Source organism: Hyaena hyaena, unplaced genomic scaffold, assembly GCF_003009895.1.
Source record: "Hyaena hyaena isolate Hyena2069 unplaced genomic scaffold, ASM300989v1 scaffold_320, whole genome shotgun sequence".
NCBI classification, from domain to species: Eukaryota; Metazoa; Chordata; class Mammalia; order Carnivora; family Hyaenidae; genus Hyaena; species Hyaena hyaena.
In genome coordinates, this window is record NW_024080952.1 from 22217 (window position 1) to 43741 (window position 21525).

At 38.1% G+C, this 21525-nt stretch overlaps 1 protein-coding gene across 1 annotated transcript in view; it reads right to left on the reverse strand.

The window, feature by feature from the left end:
• SUCLG2 (succinate-CoA ligase GDP-forming subunit beta) overlaps positions 1-21525 on the reverse strand; it is a 169321-nt gene that overhangs the window by 15670 nt on the left and 132126 nt on the right. Inside the window, exons 4-7 of the mRNA XM_039248861.1 lie at positions 20888-20978; positions 16353-16505; positions 14516-14605; positions 5717-5813 (exon numbers count right to left, since the gene is read on the reverse strand). Of these exons, the coding sequence (XP_039104792.1) occupies positions 5717-5813; positions 14516-14605; positions 16353-16505; positions 20888-20978 (431 nt within the window). The remainder of the gene's footprint in view (positions 1-5716; positions 5814-14515; positions 14606-16352; positions 16506-20887; positions 20979-21525) is intronic.

The following is a 21525-nucleotide window of genomic DNA, read 5'->3' on the forward strand; positions in this document are numbered from 1 at the left end:
ATTAAAAATTTCCCATAGGTGACCTAGCAGCATAGATGTTATCAAGATCACCATTCTTCATTCAACCAGGTATCATGTGTTGTGCAAATATATGACCGATCATCTGGATTTTTAAAAATTCTTCCTCATTAACCAATGGAAGATGGAAGAAATTCTCTTACAAAGAAGCTCTGCAATGAATAAGTTTAAAGTAAAAATGTCTGGTGTGATGCCAAGCTCCTTAAACTTCTAAATTAAGAGTCATTATTAAATTAAAATTTTAATGTGAAATGTTATAGACTGCCATTACTGATCTTGAAAAAAATTAAATATTCACATTATAAATATTAAGATTATTAATACTGCTAGGATATAAATGATTTTTTTACAGCTCCTAAATAAAGGATTGCTTTAGGGGATTGTGACAATGATGAAGATCAATTTGTACATTTGGTCATTAATCACCGTTTCCTAATTGGGTTTAATTTGACTACTGCTCATTACAGTTATAAACCAACATACTCATTTAATTGTGATTATAATTCAAAAGCTGAACTTTTATGGTACAATGAAATTAATAGCTAAAGATAATTTTGCTCTTAAAAATATCACATAAGACTTATGCTTTAATGAACTGTATACATGGAATATATTTTATGGTGATTCCTTTTAAACAGTTCAAGAATTTTCCTTTCTCTTGATAATTAAAAAATAACTTCGGATTTCCTGAGGTTCTACAAATATACTCTAGGAAAAATTTCTTGCACCCTTATAACCTGTGACTGACAACTTACCAAAGGGTTGAATGAAAGTAGTATTATGCCCTGATTTTTATCTAATCCTTGGCTAAATTTACATTTTTTCAATACAAAATAACAAGGTTGCTTATGCATACTAGTTTGAAAAGCAAGCCATGACCTTTAAAAACTTAAACTGAATTTCCTTCTCTTTTGTTTCTTGGATTTAATTAAAAGCCACTTTTGACTAACATGCCCAAACTGGAGACTACATCTAGATCATTCTGATAAAAGTAAATTAATATTTTAAAAAGAAAAAAAAGTAGAAAATAAGGCAGTCTGGTATGTCAAAATCAACATATACACTGTACTGAGAGAGACATGGGTTCAAATCCCAACTTTAGTAACTAGATATCTATGGTGGAGTCACATTAATTTTCAATCCTCTATAAAATGGGGATAATAACTCCTTATTTTTCAGAGTTGCTGTAAGTAATAAAAAAGAATGTATGTAAAAGTATATCACAACACACTGTGTCATGAGTTCAAAAAAGAATTTTCTTCCATTTGCTTCCTCTCTGTATTAAATACCGATGATTTATAGTCAAACATAATTTTAAAATATTTACAAATAAAGGTAGTTTGCTTACAAATGACGCACCAAATAAAAATCTGGTGCATCACATGTGTAAACCACTATTTTCAATGGCTTCCTAAACATCATCTTTTTGTCTATCCTAACATGAAATCTTAAAAAAAATAAAACTAGGTAAAAAGATGAAATACATGCCTTTTCTGATTATTCTTTTTTCATAGTTATCACTTAATTTAACTCTGGTCAACAAAAACTAGAAGAATACAGAATCCTCCACCAGAAATTCCACAAGACTTGTGGAGGGAATTGAGAACTATTTTTCATTAGTTTAAGTACAGTTGATGACAATTACAATTTTAAACGTCGTAGTTTTTGTATCATGTTTTACTTTCAATGTCGATTATCTTGTTCAATTTTCAGAAGGATAAAAAATTATAAAATAATAATAGCTAATGTTTCTGTACCTCTTACTATATGCTATGCTTTGTTCTAAGAACATTACCCTCATAACAACCCTCTAAGGTAGGTACTGTTATTGTCCCCATTTTGTATTTTTTAAAAATTCCAGTATAATTAGCATACAGTGTTATATTAGTTTCAGGTATATGATATAGTGACTCAACAACTACTCAGTGCTCATGACAATGAGTGTCTTCTTAATTCCCTTCACCTATTTCACTTATATGCCACACCTGCCTCCCTTCTGACAACCACCAGTTTTTTCTGTTTTTAAGAGTCTGTTTTTTTGTTTTTCCCTCTTTTGTTGTTCATTTGTTTTCTTTCTTAAATTCCACATGTGACTGAAATCATAAGGTAATTGTCTTTCTCTGACTTAATTCACTTAGCATTACACTTTCTAGATCCATCCATGTTGCAAATGGCAAGATTTCATCCATTTTTATGGCTGAATAATATTCCACTGTATGTATGTATGTGTATATGTATTTATGTGTGTGTGTGTATAACTCATACCACACATACATACACCACTTCTTCTATCCATCTATAGATGGATATTTGAGTTTCTTCTGTATGTTGGCTATTTGTAAATAATGCTACAATAAACACATGTATTTTATGTGCATGTATACTTTTGAATTTGTGTTTTCATTTTCTTTGGGTAAATAAATATCCAGTAGTAGATTTCCTGGGTCATATGGCCATTCTATTTTTTAAAATTGTGAAGAAACTCCACATTGTTTTCCATGGTGGGTATACCAGTTTGCATTCCCACCAACAGTGCACAAGGGTTCCTTTTCCCCTACATCCTCACATTTACTGGTTTCTTGTGTTTTCTACGTTAGCCATTCTGAAAGCTGTGAAGTGCTATCTCATTGTGGTTCTGACTGTTTTCCCTGATGATGAATGATGTTAAGCATCTTTCCTTGTGTCTGTTGGTCATCTGTATGCCTTCTTTGGAGAAATGTCTGTTCATGTCTTCTGCCCATTTTTAAAGACTTTTTGGTGTTGAATTGTATAAATTCTTTATATATATTGGGTATTAACCCTTCATCAGATATATCATTTGCAAATATCTTCTCCCATTCAACAGGTTATCTTTTTGTTTTGTTGATTGTTTCCCTTGCTGTGTAAAAGCTTTTTATTTTGAGGTAACCCCAGTAGTTTATTTTTGCTTTTGTTTCTCTTGCCTCAGGAGACATATCTAGAAAAATATTGTTACAACAATGTCAGAAAAATTACTGCCTGTATTTTCTTCTAGGATTTTTTTCATGACTTCAGCTCTTACATTCAGAGTTTTAATACACTTCAAGCTTGTTTTTGTGTATGGTGAAAGAAAGTTGTCCCGGTTTCATTCTTTTGCATGTAGTTGACTGGTTTTCCCAACACCATTTTTGAAGAAACTTCTTCCCGTTTCGTATTCTTGTCTCCTTTGTTGTAAATTAATTGACCCTATAATCAGGAGCATATTTCTATTCTGTTCATCTATATCTCTATTTTTGTACCAGTACCATACTTTTTGATTATTATAGCTTTGTAGTATATCTTGAAAACTAGGCTTGTGATACCTCAATCCTTTTTCAAGATTGCTGGCTCTTTTTCAAGATTGCTTTGGCTCTTCAAGTCTTTTTGTGACTCCATACAAATTTTAGGATTATTTGATCTAGTTCTGTGAAAAATGCTGTTGGTATTGTGATAGGAATTGTATTAAATCTACAGATCACTTTGGTTAGTATGGACATTTTAACAATATTTGTTGTCCCAGTCCATGAGCATGGACTATCTTTCATTTTTGTCATCTTTCTTTCACCAGTGTTTTATAGTTTTTGGAATATAGGACTTGCACACTGTTGGTTAAGTTTATTCCTAGGTATTTTATTATTTTAGTTGTAACTGCAAACGGGATGGTTTTCTTAACTTCTCTTTCTACTACTTAATTATCAGTATATAGAAATGCAATGAATTTATATATATTGATTTTGTATACTGTGACTTTACTGAATTCATTTATCAGTTCTAGCAGTCTTTTGGTGGAGTCTTTCAGGTTTTCTATATATAGTATCATGTCATCTGCATAAAGTTTTACTTTTTCCTTTCTAATTTGAATTCTGTCTATTTCTTTCTTTCTTTCTGTCTAATTGTTGTGGCTAGGACTTCCAGTACTATGTTGAATAAAACTGCTAAGACTAGACATTCTTGTCTCTTTCCTGATCTTAGTGGTAAACTTCTTAATCTTTCACCATTAACTATGCTATTACCTGTGGGTTTTCATAGATGATCTTTATTAAGTTGAGATATGTTCCCTCTAAACCTACTTTGTTGAGGGTTTTTATCACAGATATTTTACTTTATCAAATGCTTTTCCTGCATCTATTGAAATGATCACATGGTTTTTATCCTTTCTCTTGTTGATGTGATGTACCATACTGATTGATTTCCAAATACTGAACCACCTGGCATCCCAGGAATAAATCTCCCTTGATCATAGTGAATGATTTTTTCAATGTTTTGTTGAATTTGGTGTGCTAATATTTTGTTAAGGATTTTTGCATTTATGTTCATCAGAAATACTGGCCTGTGGTTTTCTTTTTTTTTGTAGTATCACGGTTCTTGTATGAAGGTAATGCTGGCCTCACAGAATGAATATGAAAGCTTTCCTTCCTCTTCTGTTTTTTTAAATAGTTTAAGAAAAATAGGTATTAACTCCTATTTAAATGTTTAGTAGAATTCACCTGTGAAGCCATCTGGTCCTGGAGTAGTGTTTGTTGGGGGTTTTCCCTGGACTACCTGAGAAGAGGAACGTTTATGAATGTCTGGGGCTGGTCTATTTTGTGTGTGACCGTGGATACTTACACAAACCCTGTCACCTCATTCAACAATGACCCTATAAGACAGTTACCACTTTTACCACTCTTTTGGAGTAAGAAACAAAACAAAAACCAAACTCCAAGGCTTAGCCCAGGTCTGTGGCTGGAATATGACAGACCCAGAATTTGAACCCAGGCCCCCTTGTAATATAGTGTACTATCCACCTTGGCTTTCAAGTTGGTTATATTTGCATATAACAAATCACCTAATTAGCAACCCAATGACAAATCCCCCTTTACAAACTGCCCATAAAGTACCAGATAGCATACAAGACACTGGGGGTGAAAACTGCTTAAAAAAAAAAAAAAGACAAGGTTCGTGGAACTTACATTCTGGTTATCCATATCCTATCCACCTGATATCACAGCTTCTACCTTTAAACACACACATATTCACAAGCTTTTGCCACTGAATTAATAAGAACTCACTGAATACCAGTTGTGTGCAAGACACAGTGAAATGGTGGTGGATGCTGAGATAGAAAACAGTTCTTTATACTTCATGATTACCTTATGGGTAGGAAAAAACCTTCCCCACAAGGGAAGGAGGGGGAAATCTTCTCCCTCCTGAATCAGAAGCTGGTAACTATGTAAGGTGAAAGAGTTGGATGGTGGGCACTACGGTTTCACCATGATGATGTAAATCCAGCAGGGGCACAAAAAGTGAAATTTTACAGATTTAGGCAAACTAAAAATCTTCAAGCATTTCTAGCTCCACAAAAAGCAGGTGCATTCATTATACCCCAATGCAGAGGCTCCTATTTCTACCCAAAATTATACCACTGTATAAGCAAGAATGGCCCTGAAAAAACAAAGGGGTGCTGGTGGATGGATGTTTCTAAATATAATAAGAAGGAGCTTCCCTTGAGGCCTGGCATCTGGTAGCAAACAAACTCAAGTCCTGAAATGTTCAACTGTATCACAGGAGCAATCGAAACCACAGCAGAAATTAAATTACTGAACGAAATGAATGCAAAGCTACTACTACTATCTTTTGTACAAGTTAATTCACAGTTGGCATAAACAATTACATTCATTTGTTTCTTTCTTTTTGTTGTTGTTGTTGTTGTTTTGGTTACCTTGTCCTTCTGGGGTTTCACCAAAGGGATTCACTTCCACCTGAGTGGCATCAATTTTCAGGAAGAGATTATACAGCTTCTTAATTTGATCTGCAGCCTAAATGAGATCAAGTACAACGAAATTACACCAAAGCAGTAAAAGAACATTTATTTTGCTGGATTAATGAAACCTTAAAAATACTAAGTTATGTCTTTATGTTCAGTTAGGTTTTCTGAAGGGAGAAAGAGAAAAGCATAATTATTTTAATTTCCTCTGCTATTCATTAGAAGGAATTGCTCAACTTTCCCCAAGACACCAGGAAAGATCATTATCAGGAAAACAAAATATTTTCAGTAGAGCCTAAAATATGTTGTTAATCTTTTCATAAATTTTCATTTCCCTATTAGCCAAGCTACAATGCAGTACGAGCCCCCATCAGTAATACAAACATTCTTCATTTAAGTAAAAGGTAAACATGATTTTGAGAGTTTATAATGACCAGGTTTTCCTTATTATGCTAAAATAAGACAGTTACTACATTCATCGGCCCAAACCCATAATCTGTTAAACAACAATTAGTGAGTGTCTAATGGAAAGTGTTGCAAGACAGGCAGACAAAAGTCCTACATAGTAGTTACTGAATAGCCTGGTTCAGACTAAATAGTTTGTCCCAAGGGCATAAGCCAAAAAGAACAACAGTATCCCAAGTTTCCCTGATGTTATGCCCTGACTTTATTTTTCTCAAGCTGCTTGAAATTCATTCACCCATTCATTGTTTTCAACCAACTTTTACTAATGGCCTATGTCACAGCATGCTGGCACTGTATGAACAGGGGTAAGGGGAAGACATCACAAATGAGGCCTGACATCAGCCTGGAAAGCTCACACCTGTAGTGACCATAGCCTATGATCCAACACAGCAAGACTGTACAGTTATGGCTGAAAGTTGGGGATAAGCCTCATGCTTGGCTCCATCTTTTTATTATTAAATTTTTAAAATTATTTTTTATCATTGCCTAGCTATAATTTTCCTTTGGCAACATTTTTGCTCATTGTTCCACCCTGAATTTTTTGCCCTCAGATCCAGTTCCGGCTTTTCCCCATCCCTATTATGTATTATCAGGGGAGCTGACGCTTGTAGGCTGAATTTCCAAGGCTCCTGGACTAGATGGTTTCCATCTCAGTTCAGCCAAGGGGAGGCAGCTGTAGGAGGCAAGAAGTAAGGGGAATGGAAAAGCTGGGGTACTTCTACCCCTCTCCTTCTGGTTTGCAAAATCATCTCTGCTGGCTATAGCAACCACCGGAAGCCCTCTAGGGTTCTACCCTCTGTATCCCAAGGTGCATAAATACCACTGCCTCACTTAGCTCCTCCAGGATACAGGGAGCCACAATTTCCTATTATGGCTTAGATCTACCTTGCCTCTGTCCATCCTGAAATTTCTCAACTCTTGAATCACCATGGAACCAATTCCCTAGAATAAAGTCCTACTGTGGTAAACACTGAGACTACCTTCTTTGCTCCACTATTGACCGAAGAACTCCTAGAAATAAAATTCACAAGGTCTTAATTTATTTTATATACATTTATAAACGTTCTTAAATCCTAATTTGAAACCCAGTAGCTATAAATAAACAAACATACATAATGAGTAAGCCTGAATATTTCTTAATATTGATTTCTTTCTGGCTAGATAATCTCATACACGAGACAAAATTCCTAAGGTACACATGAGTCACCCTTTAAACCTTCACCAGATCCACCAGTCACACAGCTCCCTGTGTCTTGTTTGGCAGCAGTCACCTTCCCAGCTGGTGCTTCACTGAAGGACAGTCTATGTATGTGCAAGTACACACTGTCTTCATTCACCTTATTAACAAAAACCAACTCGGTTCTATACCTTGTTTCTTTACTTAACAGAGTTTAAAAAGCCTTCATTAGCCACACAAATAGAGTGATCTCATTCTTGTAAGTGGCTACATAATATATTTTTTAATGTTTTTAAAATTTATTTGAGAGAGTGTGTGAGCGGGGAAGAGAAAGAGAGAGAGAGAATTCCAAGCAGGCTCTGCACAGTTATTGTGGAGCCTGATGTGGGGCTCAAACTCACAAACTGTGACATCATGATCCTGACGTGAAACCAAGGGTCAGGCACTTAACCGAATGAGCCACGAAGGCGTCACTACATAATATCTAGTTGAATGAATGCATCATAATTCAGTTTACCTGTCTCTTGAATAATAGCCATTAGGTTTCTAATAGCTTGACATTACTTAAAATGTGTCTTATCCATCTCTGTATGTATATCTAAAGGATAAATTCCCCAGAGTGGAGCAAAGAAAAGGGTATGGGGGCTTTTTATTTAAATAATAAAAGATGATCTTAAATAATTCTTGATAGAAGCTCTCACTAATTTCCCATTACACAAACCAGTATCATAGAAATTGTGTTTCTACTCACAACCATAAGTTATCAATCTTTGCCACCATGCCAGGGTGTCTCATATAGGTCTTTAATTGTAATTGCTCTTACTATTAGTTAATTTGAGCATTATTCTCTGAGCTTGAAAGACATCTGTATTTCCTTTTCGGTTAATTTTGTTCATTCTTCTATTGAGATTTTAGTCTTTGTCTCATTGAGTTATAAGAGTTCTTACATGAAGGAAATTAGCTCTTTATCCCATTAAATTGCCAAGTATTTTTGTCCTTTAATTAGTTTACCTTTCACCCATGGGTCTGTTACTTCTGCCACATGGAACAGTAATAATGACACTCTTCTTTCAGAGCTTCTTAGCTTTGGGTCAGACTTTATGAAGGATGGTCTCACTCAGATTCTCCAATTATTTTTTCAAATACTCTAAGATTTCTTTTATTTCATGTGTACTTTTTGTTTTTATATCCAAATGGATTTTGAGTTACAATGCACAGCTGATATGTAACTTGCTGCCAAATAGATTTGTACTTTGGGGGGTTTTCTAGGCCATCTGAGCATGCAAGGTTTTGCATGAAAGAGGCATGCTGGCTATCCTGAACACTGTGGCATCCGCTCTACCCGTACAGCCTCTGCGCAGAGTCAACACTCAATAAAATACTGGTTCAATCAATGATTCATTGAATAATAAGGGGAAACTACATAAGAGAAAACATTTCTGGGTACATACATATATAAGATCTTATACCAGCTACTTTAAAACTTTCTTCTTTTTAAAAATACACATACTATAAAATTCACGATCTCAATCATTTTTTAAGTGTACAGTTTGGCAGTGTCAAGTATATTCACAATGTCATGAAACCAAGCTCCAGAAGTTTCTCATCCTGCAAAACTGAAACCCTATACTGGTTAAAGAGCAACTCCCCCTTCTCCCCTCCCTTAGTCTGACAATGACCATTCTACCTTCTATCACTATGAATCTGATGACTCTAGGTACCTCAGAAAAATGGAATCATATTTATCTCTTTGTGACTGGATAATTTTACTTAGTACCATGTCCTCATGGTTCGTCCATGCCTTGTCAGAATCTTCCTCTTTCAAAGGCTAAACAACCTCCCATTGCTGATCCATTTATTTGCCAGTGGATACCTGGGTCACTTTAAAACTTATCAAGCCTTAGGGTGCCTGGGTGGCTCAGTCAGTTAAGTGTCCAGCTTCAGCTGAGGTCATGATCTCGTGGTTTGTAGGTTAAAGCCCCGCGTCGAGCTCTGTGCTGACAGCTCAGAACCTGGAGCTTGCCTTGGATTCTGTGTCTCCCATTCTCTCTGCCCCTCCCCCACTCGTGCTCTGTCTCTCCCAAAAATAAACAAACATGAAAAAACATTTTTTAAAAAATTTTTTTAATGTTTTTATTTATTTCTAGGAGAGAAAGAGAGACAGCGTGAGCAAGGGAGGGTCAGAGAGAGGGAGACACAGACACTGAAACAGGCTCCAGGCTCTAAGCTGGCAGTCAGCACAGAGCCCGACGCGGGGCTCAAACCCATGAACCGTGAGATCATGACCCAAGCGAAAGTCGGACGCTCAACCGACTAAGCCACCCAGGCGCCCCGAAAAAACATTTTTTAAAAAAACCACTTCTTAATCCTCTATCAATGTAGCTTACCACAGAGCCTGAATTTTCTATACATTAGTGGCACTGTAATTACATACTAACACAGCAGCTGGGGGTATTCACTGTTATAACTGTTCATTACTACACAAAGACAGGCCATAAGCATTTTTTTGAGCAGGACTGAAGCATGATTAGATTTGTGTTGTGAGATCTCTAAGGGATATGTGTTATAAAATCTGCGATGTAAGATCTAAAAAAGGGAGAACCAGCCTGGCTTGGAGACAGAATGTGCCCTATTCCAGAGGCTACCCAAGTAAATGGCTATAAAGGGTAGGCAGGCAGGCGAAATGTGTCAGTCTGAGCAGGTGTGATAATAGGAAATGGCAGGGCCTGGGGCAAGCTGAGGTTAGCTCCCCAGTTTTCTAAACATGTTCAAATTTAAAAAATAAATTAAACACAAGTCAAAGGAAACATTCTGCTGTCTGCCTTACAGGCAGCCAGTTTGCTACTGCCACCTACTTCCTCAGTTCATAACCACACTGTACACACTATTTGTTTTCTCTTCTTTTGCCACCAATTAATGTTATTTTAAGGTTGTTTGCTAAGCAATTTAAAAAATTACGATGCCTAAAATCAAATATCCTTTGGGCCATATGTACGAAACCCTGACAAATTTACAGGTACCTTCAAAAGTGTTTGAACAGCTTAAAAATTTTAGAAGTATTTTCATTTGACTCCAGGAACTAATATCATAAACGTTCACACACAGCTCTTAATGCTAGCCAGAGGGACAAACCATTCCCAGAGGCATAAGTGATCTTTTATTAACTGGGCCCATCAAATCTTTTCATCAGATTAAATACTGAAGTTGTATATTGACAATTCATGGTGCTTATGTTTCAGAAATTAATAGCATAGGGGATAACTAAGATACACTTAACAAATCTATGAATTTTTAGTTATTTTCAGCTTTCCTGTGGCTTTAATCTTTCCAACCAATTCTTGCTGAAATGAATTGTGTCAAGAACATATACTTGGCAGTTTTTGTACAAGCTGATTTTTTTTTTTTAAATCTAATGTGAATACCTCACTGAGCTCAGACAGAACAAGCGTGGGTTATAGGAAAAATAGTAGTAACTTTACAAGATAATCATTTTCTAAGTTGTTCATCCAAGAAAGCACTGCCTCCAAATGCCTAACCATACCCTAGATGAAAATTAAGTAACTTTCAAGGTCACACTGAATCTAAGGTGCCTTGAAGGTATCATTTCTTGACCAAAGGATCACTGATAGATGATCATTTAAATGTTTTCTGGGACGCCTGGGTGGCTTATTCAGTTGGGTGACCCACTTCAAATCAAGTCATGATCTCGCAATCCTGAATTTGAGACCCCCATCGGGCTCTGTACTGACAGCTCAGAGCCTGGAGCCTGGTTCAAATTGTTTCTCTCTCTCTCTGCCTCTACTCCGCTCATGCTCTGTCTCTGTCTCTCTCTCAAAAATAAATAAAAAATTTAAGGGGCGCCTGGGTGGCTCAGTTGGTTAAGCGTCCGACTTTGGCTCAGGTCATGATCTCATGGTTCATGGGTTCGAGCCACACATCGGGCTCTGTGCTAATGGCTACCTTGGAGCCTGGAGCCTGTCTTCAGATTCTATGTCTCTCTCTCTCTGACCCTCCCCTGCTCATGCTGTCTCTCACTCTCTCAAAAATAAATAAAACATTTAAAAACAAATGAATGAATGAATGAATGAATGAATAAGTAAATAAACCATTTAAAAAATTAAAAATAAAATAAATGTTTCTGCTTCTTGGAGTGCCTGGGTGGCTCAGTTGGTTAAGCATCCAACTCGGCTCAGGTCATGATCTCACAGTTTATGGGTTCCAGGCCCACATCAGGCTCTGCACTGACAGCTCAGAGCCTGTATCCTGCTTCAGATTCTGTGTCTCCCTCTCTCTCTGCCCCTCCTCCACTCATACTCTGTCTCTCTCTCAAAAATAAACAGAAACATTAAAAAAATTTTAATGTTTTCTCTTCTTGGGAACCTCCTCTGCTTACTGGACACTGGCTTTCTGGAACACTTCACTGATCTCTGTGGCTTAAGGACATATCCTAATGCAGAGGTTCCCAAATCTACCACTCCAGCACACATACAGTCTCCTTCCTACTGTAAATATAATCAGGTGTCCTTAAATGAACAAATCCCAACACACCTACAACTGAGATCCACCTCGCGCCCCTTCCTACTCCCTCTCCCTATAATCACTACCAGAACCTGACCACTGTTGTGGGAGCCCCTAGAGAACAATGGCTACTTCTCATCATCTCTGTTTCCCGAGATCCAGCAGAGTGAGCAGCACCCAGGCAGTGCTCCCTCCAATTCTGCTGAACAAATGGAGATTTAAAGCCTTTTGTTTAGTTGGCAATGGAAAAAAAAACAAGAAAAAAATGAATTTGAAACTTCTTTCTTTTCTTTAATACATTTAAGTCACAAATATGATGACATTATAGCTATTAATGACCCCTGGGAACTTGCATGCTCATCTTCCTTCCACAGGCAAATTCATTTAAAACCCAGAGTGTCTGGGGTACTGAAAAAAATGTGATTCAACCATATAAAGAGCGATGACTCTTGGGGCACCTGGGTGGCTCAGTCAGTTAAGCGTCCAACTTCAGCTCAGGTCATGACCTCACAGTTCATGAGTCTGAGCCCCGTGTCAGGCTCTGTACTGACAGCTCAGAGCCTGGAGTCTGCTTCAGATTCTATGTCTCTCTCACTCTCTGCCCCCTCCCCCCCCGCTACTTTCATGCTCTGTTTGTGTCTCAAAAATAAATATATATAAAAAAAAAAGAGCTATGACTCTTAAATTTTCTCTTATAATATGGAGAGTGGTGAAAAGTATCTTTTGGTGTCTCTAGAACTATTACTGCCTTCTCTAGAACTCTCTGTTACATTTACCTGAGTAGTCAAGACATGATATTAGCAGAATTGCCCACTCCAGATTTATTCTCCTGCCTGTCATCACCTCCCTAAGAATCTCTTCAAACTGGACATCCTGGACTTATTGTAGCACCTATTCATGCATACGACGAATGTCTGCAGGGCACCTAACATATGTGCCAAGGACTTTACTTCCAACAGAGCAGTGAGCAAGGCTGACAATGTCCCTTCCATGGTACAGAAGAAGATCTGCAAAGGTGATTGCAAATAAGTAAGACAGACAGGGATGTGCAAAGGTACATGGAGAAAGTAAACAGGGTTATAGAGCACATTCTGGAGCTGACTATAGGACAGCGTTGCTAGAACATGGTGACAGTATGGAAGAGTGGTCTCAGTGACCACAACTCCTACACAAGAAGCCCCACAATAAATGTCAAGTGGACAGCTAAGCTAATTCGTGACCTCATTCTCCGCAGGTGACTCCAACCACTGCAGCCCTTACTCAGGAATCCACGATAACTTCCTTTCAGCACATCACTAACTTGGCATCTCTTTGACAGTCTCAGAAGCGACAATTAGTTCCTGTAACTGTCCACAGAGTCCTGGTGCTCTCTCCTGCAAAGGTTTAGCCCAGATGTTCCTGCATCTTCTTCCATCTGGAACCTTCTGCTTTCCAGGGGAGGGTTTCCTTGCAAGTTCAAGCAAGTGCTGTCCTCTCTTAATTTAAACATATATATTTTTTAAAGTCTTACTCTGCTTTACCCTTCTGTGACTTGCCTACTGCCACCCTTCAATTTCTAGAGATCGAGTTAGTCTCAAGAAAAAGAAAAGGGTGTGAAATCTGTTTTATTAGAGGAATGTTGCCCAACTCAATTGCAGGAAATACTCTGGAACCATTGGGAGCCCCAGGGGAACACACACATACTCACATACACACTCACAGGCACATACACATAGTACCTCGGGTTATTAAGGCGGCTTCTCTTGGTAGTAGAGGAGGAATAAACAGCCAGTAAATTCTTATTTAACTGTGAGACAAAGAAGCTTGCTCATGTAAACATCCAATCAGGCCCTGTGGGCTGGACCAAGGGCAATGCAGGGCTGTGAACCTCAAGACAGAGTCTCTCCTTTAACAGCTCAGAGGACAATTTTTCTGTCTTTGAAGCCCTGGGATATAATTACTAAACTGGAATAATTTAAGCTGTTTTCAGTGAAATATCACTTTCAGGCCATTAATATTCATCTCAAATCCCATTAGCTATGAAAGAATAGCAATTAGTTAAGTAATGTGTATTATTAACAACAGTAACAGCTGACCTTTCTGGGGTACTGACTAAGCAGTGGTGTACTGAGCGTACTCTGCCCTGACAAGAGGCCTCTCACTTAGGGTCTCATTATCCCCCTTTCACAGATGATGACAGTGACATTCAGATGGGTGAATCAGGCATGCTGGGTGCCAGTACAGGATTCAAACTCAGGTCTGCCTGACTCTACAGCCTGTCCTTCTAAACACTATGTTGCATCATATAATTCATGGGCTGGCACTGCAGCACTACAGAAAAAACAAAGAGGCTAACATACACAGCAAAATGCAGGCGTCTGCATGCAACACTCACACCCAACCACATATCTACATATATCTGAACACATCTCATAAACATCCTTTTCTGGAATACAAGGGAAATATTTTTCTCCATCATAAACAACTGGGGGAAAAATGGTTGGACAATAAATAATCCTGTGTCCTGGAGAATCACAAACATCAGAGACAAGTAAGTAAGTAGCAACTGTTTTCTCAAACAAGGCATGCACAGTGGCCTCCAAATGCTCAGGTACCTGGTTTTTCAAAGGCCCAAGGAAGCCTAGGTTTTCTGCCATCCGTTGAGCTTGGCTGTCCTTTATCCCTTCGATAATGTCAATTTGTTCCTAGTAAAAATGAATAAAATAAGGAAAATTCAAGACAGGCAAATGAAAAGATTCACAACCAGGAAAGAAAATGCTCAGTATTTATTTGCAAATGAGTAATTCAAGTGTGGCATCTTTCCAGAGATCTCTGAGCAGGGCTACTGCAGCTGCCTATAGGGTATGTTTTAATTAGCAGACCATCTAAAACACAGCCTTTCCAAAAACCATATAATTCTTCAGGGTGGCATGCTGACAAGACAATCGGATGCCAGTTTTCACTTTTAATTACTATACAGATGGCACTGACGAATATTTAGTCAGTTAATTTTTATGACATCTTTTGGAAGGCTTCCAGAGTTAGGTTTTCCTGCCTAATATTGCTGTTAAGTTTAGAGCTTGTCATATGTAGGTTAAATATTACCATATGATTTAAACACTCTATTGATGATGATAATTATTAATAACACCTGAGCTCTACAAAGAGCCATTCTCTCCAAGATACTAAGCGCTATTCATATATATTATTTCATGTGTTCTCTTCACAAATGGAATGGCTTGTTTAAATCACAGCAATTTTGAAAATGCCCAGGTATTATTGGTAAGCCATCATGTAAAGTCCCAATTTAACTTCCAAGGTAGCTAACCTAAAAGAAGTAATGTCGGTGAAAATATTCTAAAACCAATCACCCAAAGTACCTGATTTAAACAAAGAGGTTTAAGAAATAAAATTCTTGTTTTTTGATTTTTTTAATATTTTACTTCTGAGAGAGAGAGACAGAGAGAGACAGCATGAACAGGGGAGGGTCAGAGAGAGAGGGAGATACAGAATCTGAAACAGGCTACAGGCTCTGAGCTAGCTGTCAGCACAGAGCCCAACATGGGGCTTGAACCCACGAACCATGAGATCATGACCTGAGCCAAAGTCAGATACTTAACCGACTGAGCTGCCCAGGTGCCCCTAAATTCTTGCTTTTTGAAAGGAAACAAAATCACGTTCTAAAAGAAATAATAAATCTTTCTGCTAAAAATTTCTAACGTGATTTTTTTTGGACACTCATATTCCAGAACTAAAAACCAGAATTACAGTTCTAAAGACCATAGAGTTTTCTTCTCACAGCTAAGGTAGGTTGAAAAGTACTTTGTGCACACCATCTCATTATTTCTCACAGTTCCATGGGATGGAAATCACTGAAGTGATTCAAAACAATGAGACTTGGAAACACTGAGATGCTTGCTGGTGAGTTAAGATTTGACTTCAGCCAGATCTGTGACCAGATACTAAGGGCAAGCTTTAAAGGAGTGAAGCACACTGATGGATTCAGGACCTCTGAAGGATTCTGGTTTACATAAGCTGTGAAGAGATGTCAAGGAAGTCTCCAGCTCACAGCTGGTCTCCCAGGAGAGGATTTCTGGATCGTGCACACTGTGCAGTAGGGTAGAGTTAACCAAGGGGAAATGGAAATATCAGTCCGCTCCCATTGGTTAATTCTTGAGGCAGGGGGGATGGAAGAAATGGGAAAAGAAGAAAAGGCAGGAAAGAGGAATAAAGGGAGGGAGGGTAAAAGCAAAGAAAAAGACCTCAGATAGGGAAAACCTTGGTTCTACCCAACCTCAACTTAGTGCTCAGTAAGAAAAAGGACTCATGGTCTTCATGCCTTAAATTCCAGAAACGAATATGCTGCTACCAGCCTCAGACTGCACATTAAATCTTTAACAGCATGTGCAACAATAGTCAATGAACAAAGCATAGCCAGGAATATAAACATACCTTAAAAATAAGCTCTGGATTTGAAGCTGCCACCTCTTCGATGTCAACACCCCCCTGAGGGCTGCCCACCAGCACGGGGCCGTTGCAGGACCGGTCCATCAGAATGGCCAAGTAGGTTTCTCTGGAAATGTCCAAGGCTTCAGCAACCATCACCTACCACGATAGGCAGGAAGTCAAATTAATTCAGCATCGAGCTCATTCCCACTTGGAAATCTATATAAACTTGCTACACAAATCAAACACCTTCATTCTGAGCACTTTAAACCCAGCGAGTTAGCTTCCAGAGATTTGAGAGTTCTGCTCTCATGGTACAGAAAGCCCATTTTCACCTTCCTAATTGATCCTGCTAACTTGCTCAAGTGACAGGTATTTGGTTTGCCTCGAGGAACTTTCCCACTTTAATCTTTTCTTTTTTTCTCTCTCTCTTCCTGGAGAAACCCTGACACTTAAGAAAAACTCCTGGGAAGTAGTTGTTATTGTAATTTGAGACATTAACGGTACATACATATTACCACATTGATTTTTCTCAGATCGCACTGGTGGAAAACCAAGCTTGCTGCCAAAGAAAGAATTCTTTTTACCGTACATCTGATCCTTTACATGTTTATATACCTCTATCTCGTGGATCAACTGTATTGCTAATTCAATTTATACTTCCTTTTAAATTACAAATATACTATTCACGTGTTCAAAAATAATGCAAAAGGGACTAGACATATATAAACGAGACAGTGAAAGCAGCCCCCAACTGCACATAATACAAGTCCTCGGGCCTTAGCAGTTGGGGTGATCAGGAGCCCATATGAAACCTTTGTGATCATCAGAAAAAGTTAGCATCTTTGGGAGGATACATCCCGTGCATGCGAGGACTGTGTCTGGGCAAGAGGCACATGGGATGGAAGGGTTTCACGCTGCGCTCATGGCCTTGGCTGGCTGTCTTGCTCAGCACACAACACAACTGTGTGTGGCAGGCCTACCAGGAAAAATCGCTGCCGACGTCTCCCCTCCCTACACATCTACAAGCATCACAGTAGTGGAACCGTCCTGTGCATGGAAGCATATTATACACACTTCAATGCTTTTCTTTCTTCTGGTTTTTAACATTAACACTACAACTTGGAAATCTTTCCAATGCCCTCTCTCTTCAGTGTGACTAGATGGTACTTATATGTCAGTATTTATTTAACCATGTCCCTAATGACAAGACATTTACGTGGACTTCAATTTTTCTCAAATGCTACCTGAGTGCTTATTTTTGTGCGTATATCTTCACTCATTTGTTTTAGCATCCCTATAGATAAGGTACCTAGAAATAAGATGGCTAGGCTTTAGACTCTTCATATTTAAGATGTTGACAAGTACTATCAAACTGCCTTAGAGAGAGAGGCTGTACCAAGTGACACTCCAAACAAAAATGGTAAAAGATGTCTTGGATGATTAAAAAAAAAGAAAAGAAAAGAATATTCATAATCAGTACTGGCAGTGAAAATAAGGATAGTACTTATATTACTTTTCCTAAAAGTCATTCAGTAATAGGTTTCACAAAAGAAAGTCATAGATTAAACAGCACTTCTTGTTAACTACCCAGATGCCAAAAAAAAAAAAAACCCACCAATTTTTAAGTCACATGAAATGGCATAAACATACGATGACTTAAAATGCTATAAAGTAATGAATTCAGAATTTCTTCTTTTCAAACACTTGTGGGATTTATCACCAGTTAAAAACAAAATACCTTATAAGAGGCATAATACTGATTCTTTTATCATAAATGGTAAATTGTGACTATGTAGGAAATAGTTCTTGGCACGTAGTGTTAGGATTTTCATAGAAGCATTCTGTTTTCAAGTTCACTTTCTACTAAGAGCTAGTCTAGAGAACAAGATTTAATGATTTTCAGTAGTTATTCTGAGAAGCAACACAACATTATAACTTTTTAGGATAAGTGTCATTCAAGAGTCCTATTCTTAATCCTCTAAAATGTTGACAGATGTGCTGTGCGTTCCATCAAATTTCTATTTGTGAAGACCAGCTGCTGTCTGAACTGACTCCTTCTTGGTGGAAATAATATATCACTCTTTAAGAAAACATTCCCAGGAAAATGATAATCATCAAGGGATAATTCAGGATACTTTATATCAAGACCACTTTTTCGACATCAACCATGCCCTCCCTATGGCCCACGATACCAGAATATTTGAGGTACTGTAACAGAGAGAGTCTAAATGAATTTCATGAACACTCTCATCCCACCAGGAACTCAGATACATTTCAGAAATGTGACTTCATCTGTGACTGACAAAAACAGTGTCATCAACACAGCCTTTTTTGCAGAGTCTTCCAGGAGAGAAAGCTTTTTCACTTACTTTACCCTACTGGACCATGGAACCTAGTTGGTTTGTTTTTGCTTTTGTTTTTAATATCGTGCTGTTGAAACTGCGGATGAGTACCAGTGCTCAAACTATTTTAACAGGACCATGATTAGATAAGCTTAAAAATATACGCAGTATCTGAATTTCTCTCGCTGTAGAGCAGTAAGCGTTGCTGGTACTGAATTGTGAAGAACATGAGGAGGAGCATGGTCTCACCTGCCCTATTATTATTCTAGGGAACACACCTGAAATGCATTGGCACAGACTAGAGAAAAAAATATCCAATGTGTATAAATGTACATATGTATGTTTAAACAGCTTCTCAATTAACCTTATAAACAAAAGTTCTGTAAGGGGTGGGGGGCTTCTACTGATATCTAAGATTTCATAAGTAAAAAAAAAAGTGCATGTTCCTTAAAATATAACGTTATTATTAGAGAAATGTGGTAACTTACATTAGACATAGAAGAAGGACAAAACAATATATGACAATATTTGAGGCTGGTGGGAATCCAAGGAACTTTTACTTTCTAATTTCTATTATTTCTGTACTACTGGAATTTTTTTATGTGTGTAAATCACTTTTACAATCAGGGGGAAATAAAAACACTACTTAAAAGTAAATCATTCTAGATGTTTCCTAGCAATGACTCAATGTACAGGAATGCACTTTAGTCTTTCAGAAACCTATCTACAAACTAATTTTATGCACTCCCTGACATACAAATCTGCTTTAAATATTTTTATATGCTTTTAAGAAGTATCACAAACTCTAATCTAAAAACAAATATATCCATATAAAACAATAATTCCTACAAACAAAATACTTACTTATCATGTCCTCTGTGGACAAATTTTGAAGAAGTTAACAAAGGCAAAGGCTCATAATCAGATTTGAAAAGCAAAAAAATAGTACTGTGTTGGGCCAAACAAAAATCAAAACAAAACACTTTTGAGTTTTAAATAGTTCTTACACAAGTGGTAGGAAAAGGAAAAGAGCAAAACCAGTTCTGTCAGTGTTCTTTCTCACCATTTATAAAAGCTTTACGTTCTCAGAATGAAGGAGCTAATGACCACCAGTATTTCCACCTTCCTCTTCAGGACCAAGATAGACCCTGTCATGGTAAGCTAAGTAAACCAATCGGCGATTTTTTTTTTTGTCATGTTAACAATTTTCCACACAACTCACCCTGAAAATTAGAAACAGAATGTACTGCCTCAGGTTCTCTGAGCATAACACACTGGCAGAAACTGAGTATATTTTTCATCTTCTCTAATCTGCTCCCCAATATGCTGGGCTCCCCGTTCACTGTTATGACAGGGCTTTCTAACCATCTATGCCTCCCAGGGCTGGGGCGTGACCTTTCCGTCACACAGAGGCCAAAACTCAGAACGGTCCCTCTCTTGGTCTCTTGGTGTAATATTGTTGTAATTGACTTGAAATGTGAACACAGGTCCCTGCATTTGTTTTTGCACTGGGTCCTGCAAATCAGGTAGCTAGTTTGGGCACCTCTATTGATCAGGAGGGTACATCAAAGGTGAACAGACTGACAGGAGCAGAGTTATGTTCTGGCCTTGGCTCCACCACCCACAATTTTATGACTGAGGCAGGCTCCAAGTTCTGCATGTGTGTGTGTGTGTGTGTGTATGATGTGTACCCTATATATACTTCTATACTTCAGAACCCCAATGGACCACTAATACTCCATACTTCCAGGGATAACATGGCTTTCAATGGTATTAATATCAAAGTAAGGTATAGGGATGGCTTAGAAAAACAACATCACAGGTAACTTTGACACATGATGAGGATGGGGCTGTAGAGCAGCAGAGAAGGTCCTGCACTGAGTAGGAAGAGCTGTCTCACGAAGCCCTTTCCAGCTTTAAACACAGTGTTCTGAAAGGCAAAGCAGTTGTTTTGATCACTCACCCATGCCCACTTTTACTAAGTGCTGATCATAATAAACGATAATACTATCACAGAACCCTTTTTATGTCTCCTCAAAGTCATACCTCAACCTAAATAGATTATATGAAGTTTAAAAAGCAAAATGGCAAATCACCAAAGTGCACTGCTTCATCAGACTGTCAAAACTGAAATGTGATTTTTTTCTTCTTCTTTCTAACACATATACAGAAAATGACCAAAAGCATTCATATTACCTTGTTAACTTTCACACCTTCTTTTGGAGTTTGTTTTGTTGCTAGATTATAGCCAATCATCTGTTTAGCCAGCTGTCCCACAACTTGAGGGCTAGGAGAGAGGGAAAAGGGAGGGAAAAAAGAACAACACATTGTCTATGCTGAAAATTCTTTTAAAGTGGAGTGCATGTCATGTTCTCATGTCCACACTACACCAGGACCGGCTCCACCCTCACAGAGTCCACAGGGCTTTCTGTTAATATACTAGGTGCCTAGCAAGGTACCAGAGGCTCAACGATAGCAATATATATGAGTAAAGGAAGGAAGGAAAGAAAGGGAAGGAGGGGAGGGGAGGAGAGGGGGAGGGAGATTCTTGCTTCCCTCTGCTATCCCCTCTCCCCAAAATAAGTTACATTCATAGCAAAAAGACAATACTGAAATGCATAACAGATTTAGGTAAGAGTTGAATAACAAAAACTTGACTTGGATAATGTGAAAAGTATTGGCCAATGAGGGCATAAAGTATGATTCAAAGTACATAATGAAAAGGCAAGTGACAGAAGAGGGGCACAGGGGCAGGGTTGCGGGACACGGAGACAGGCCATGAAATGAGAAGACTCGGACTATCAGACAGGAGGGACAACTGAAGCCACCGGTAA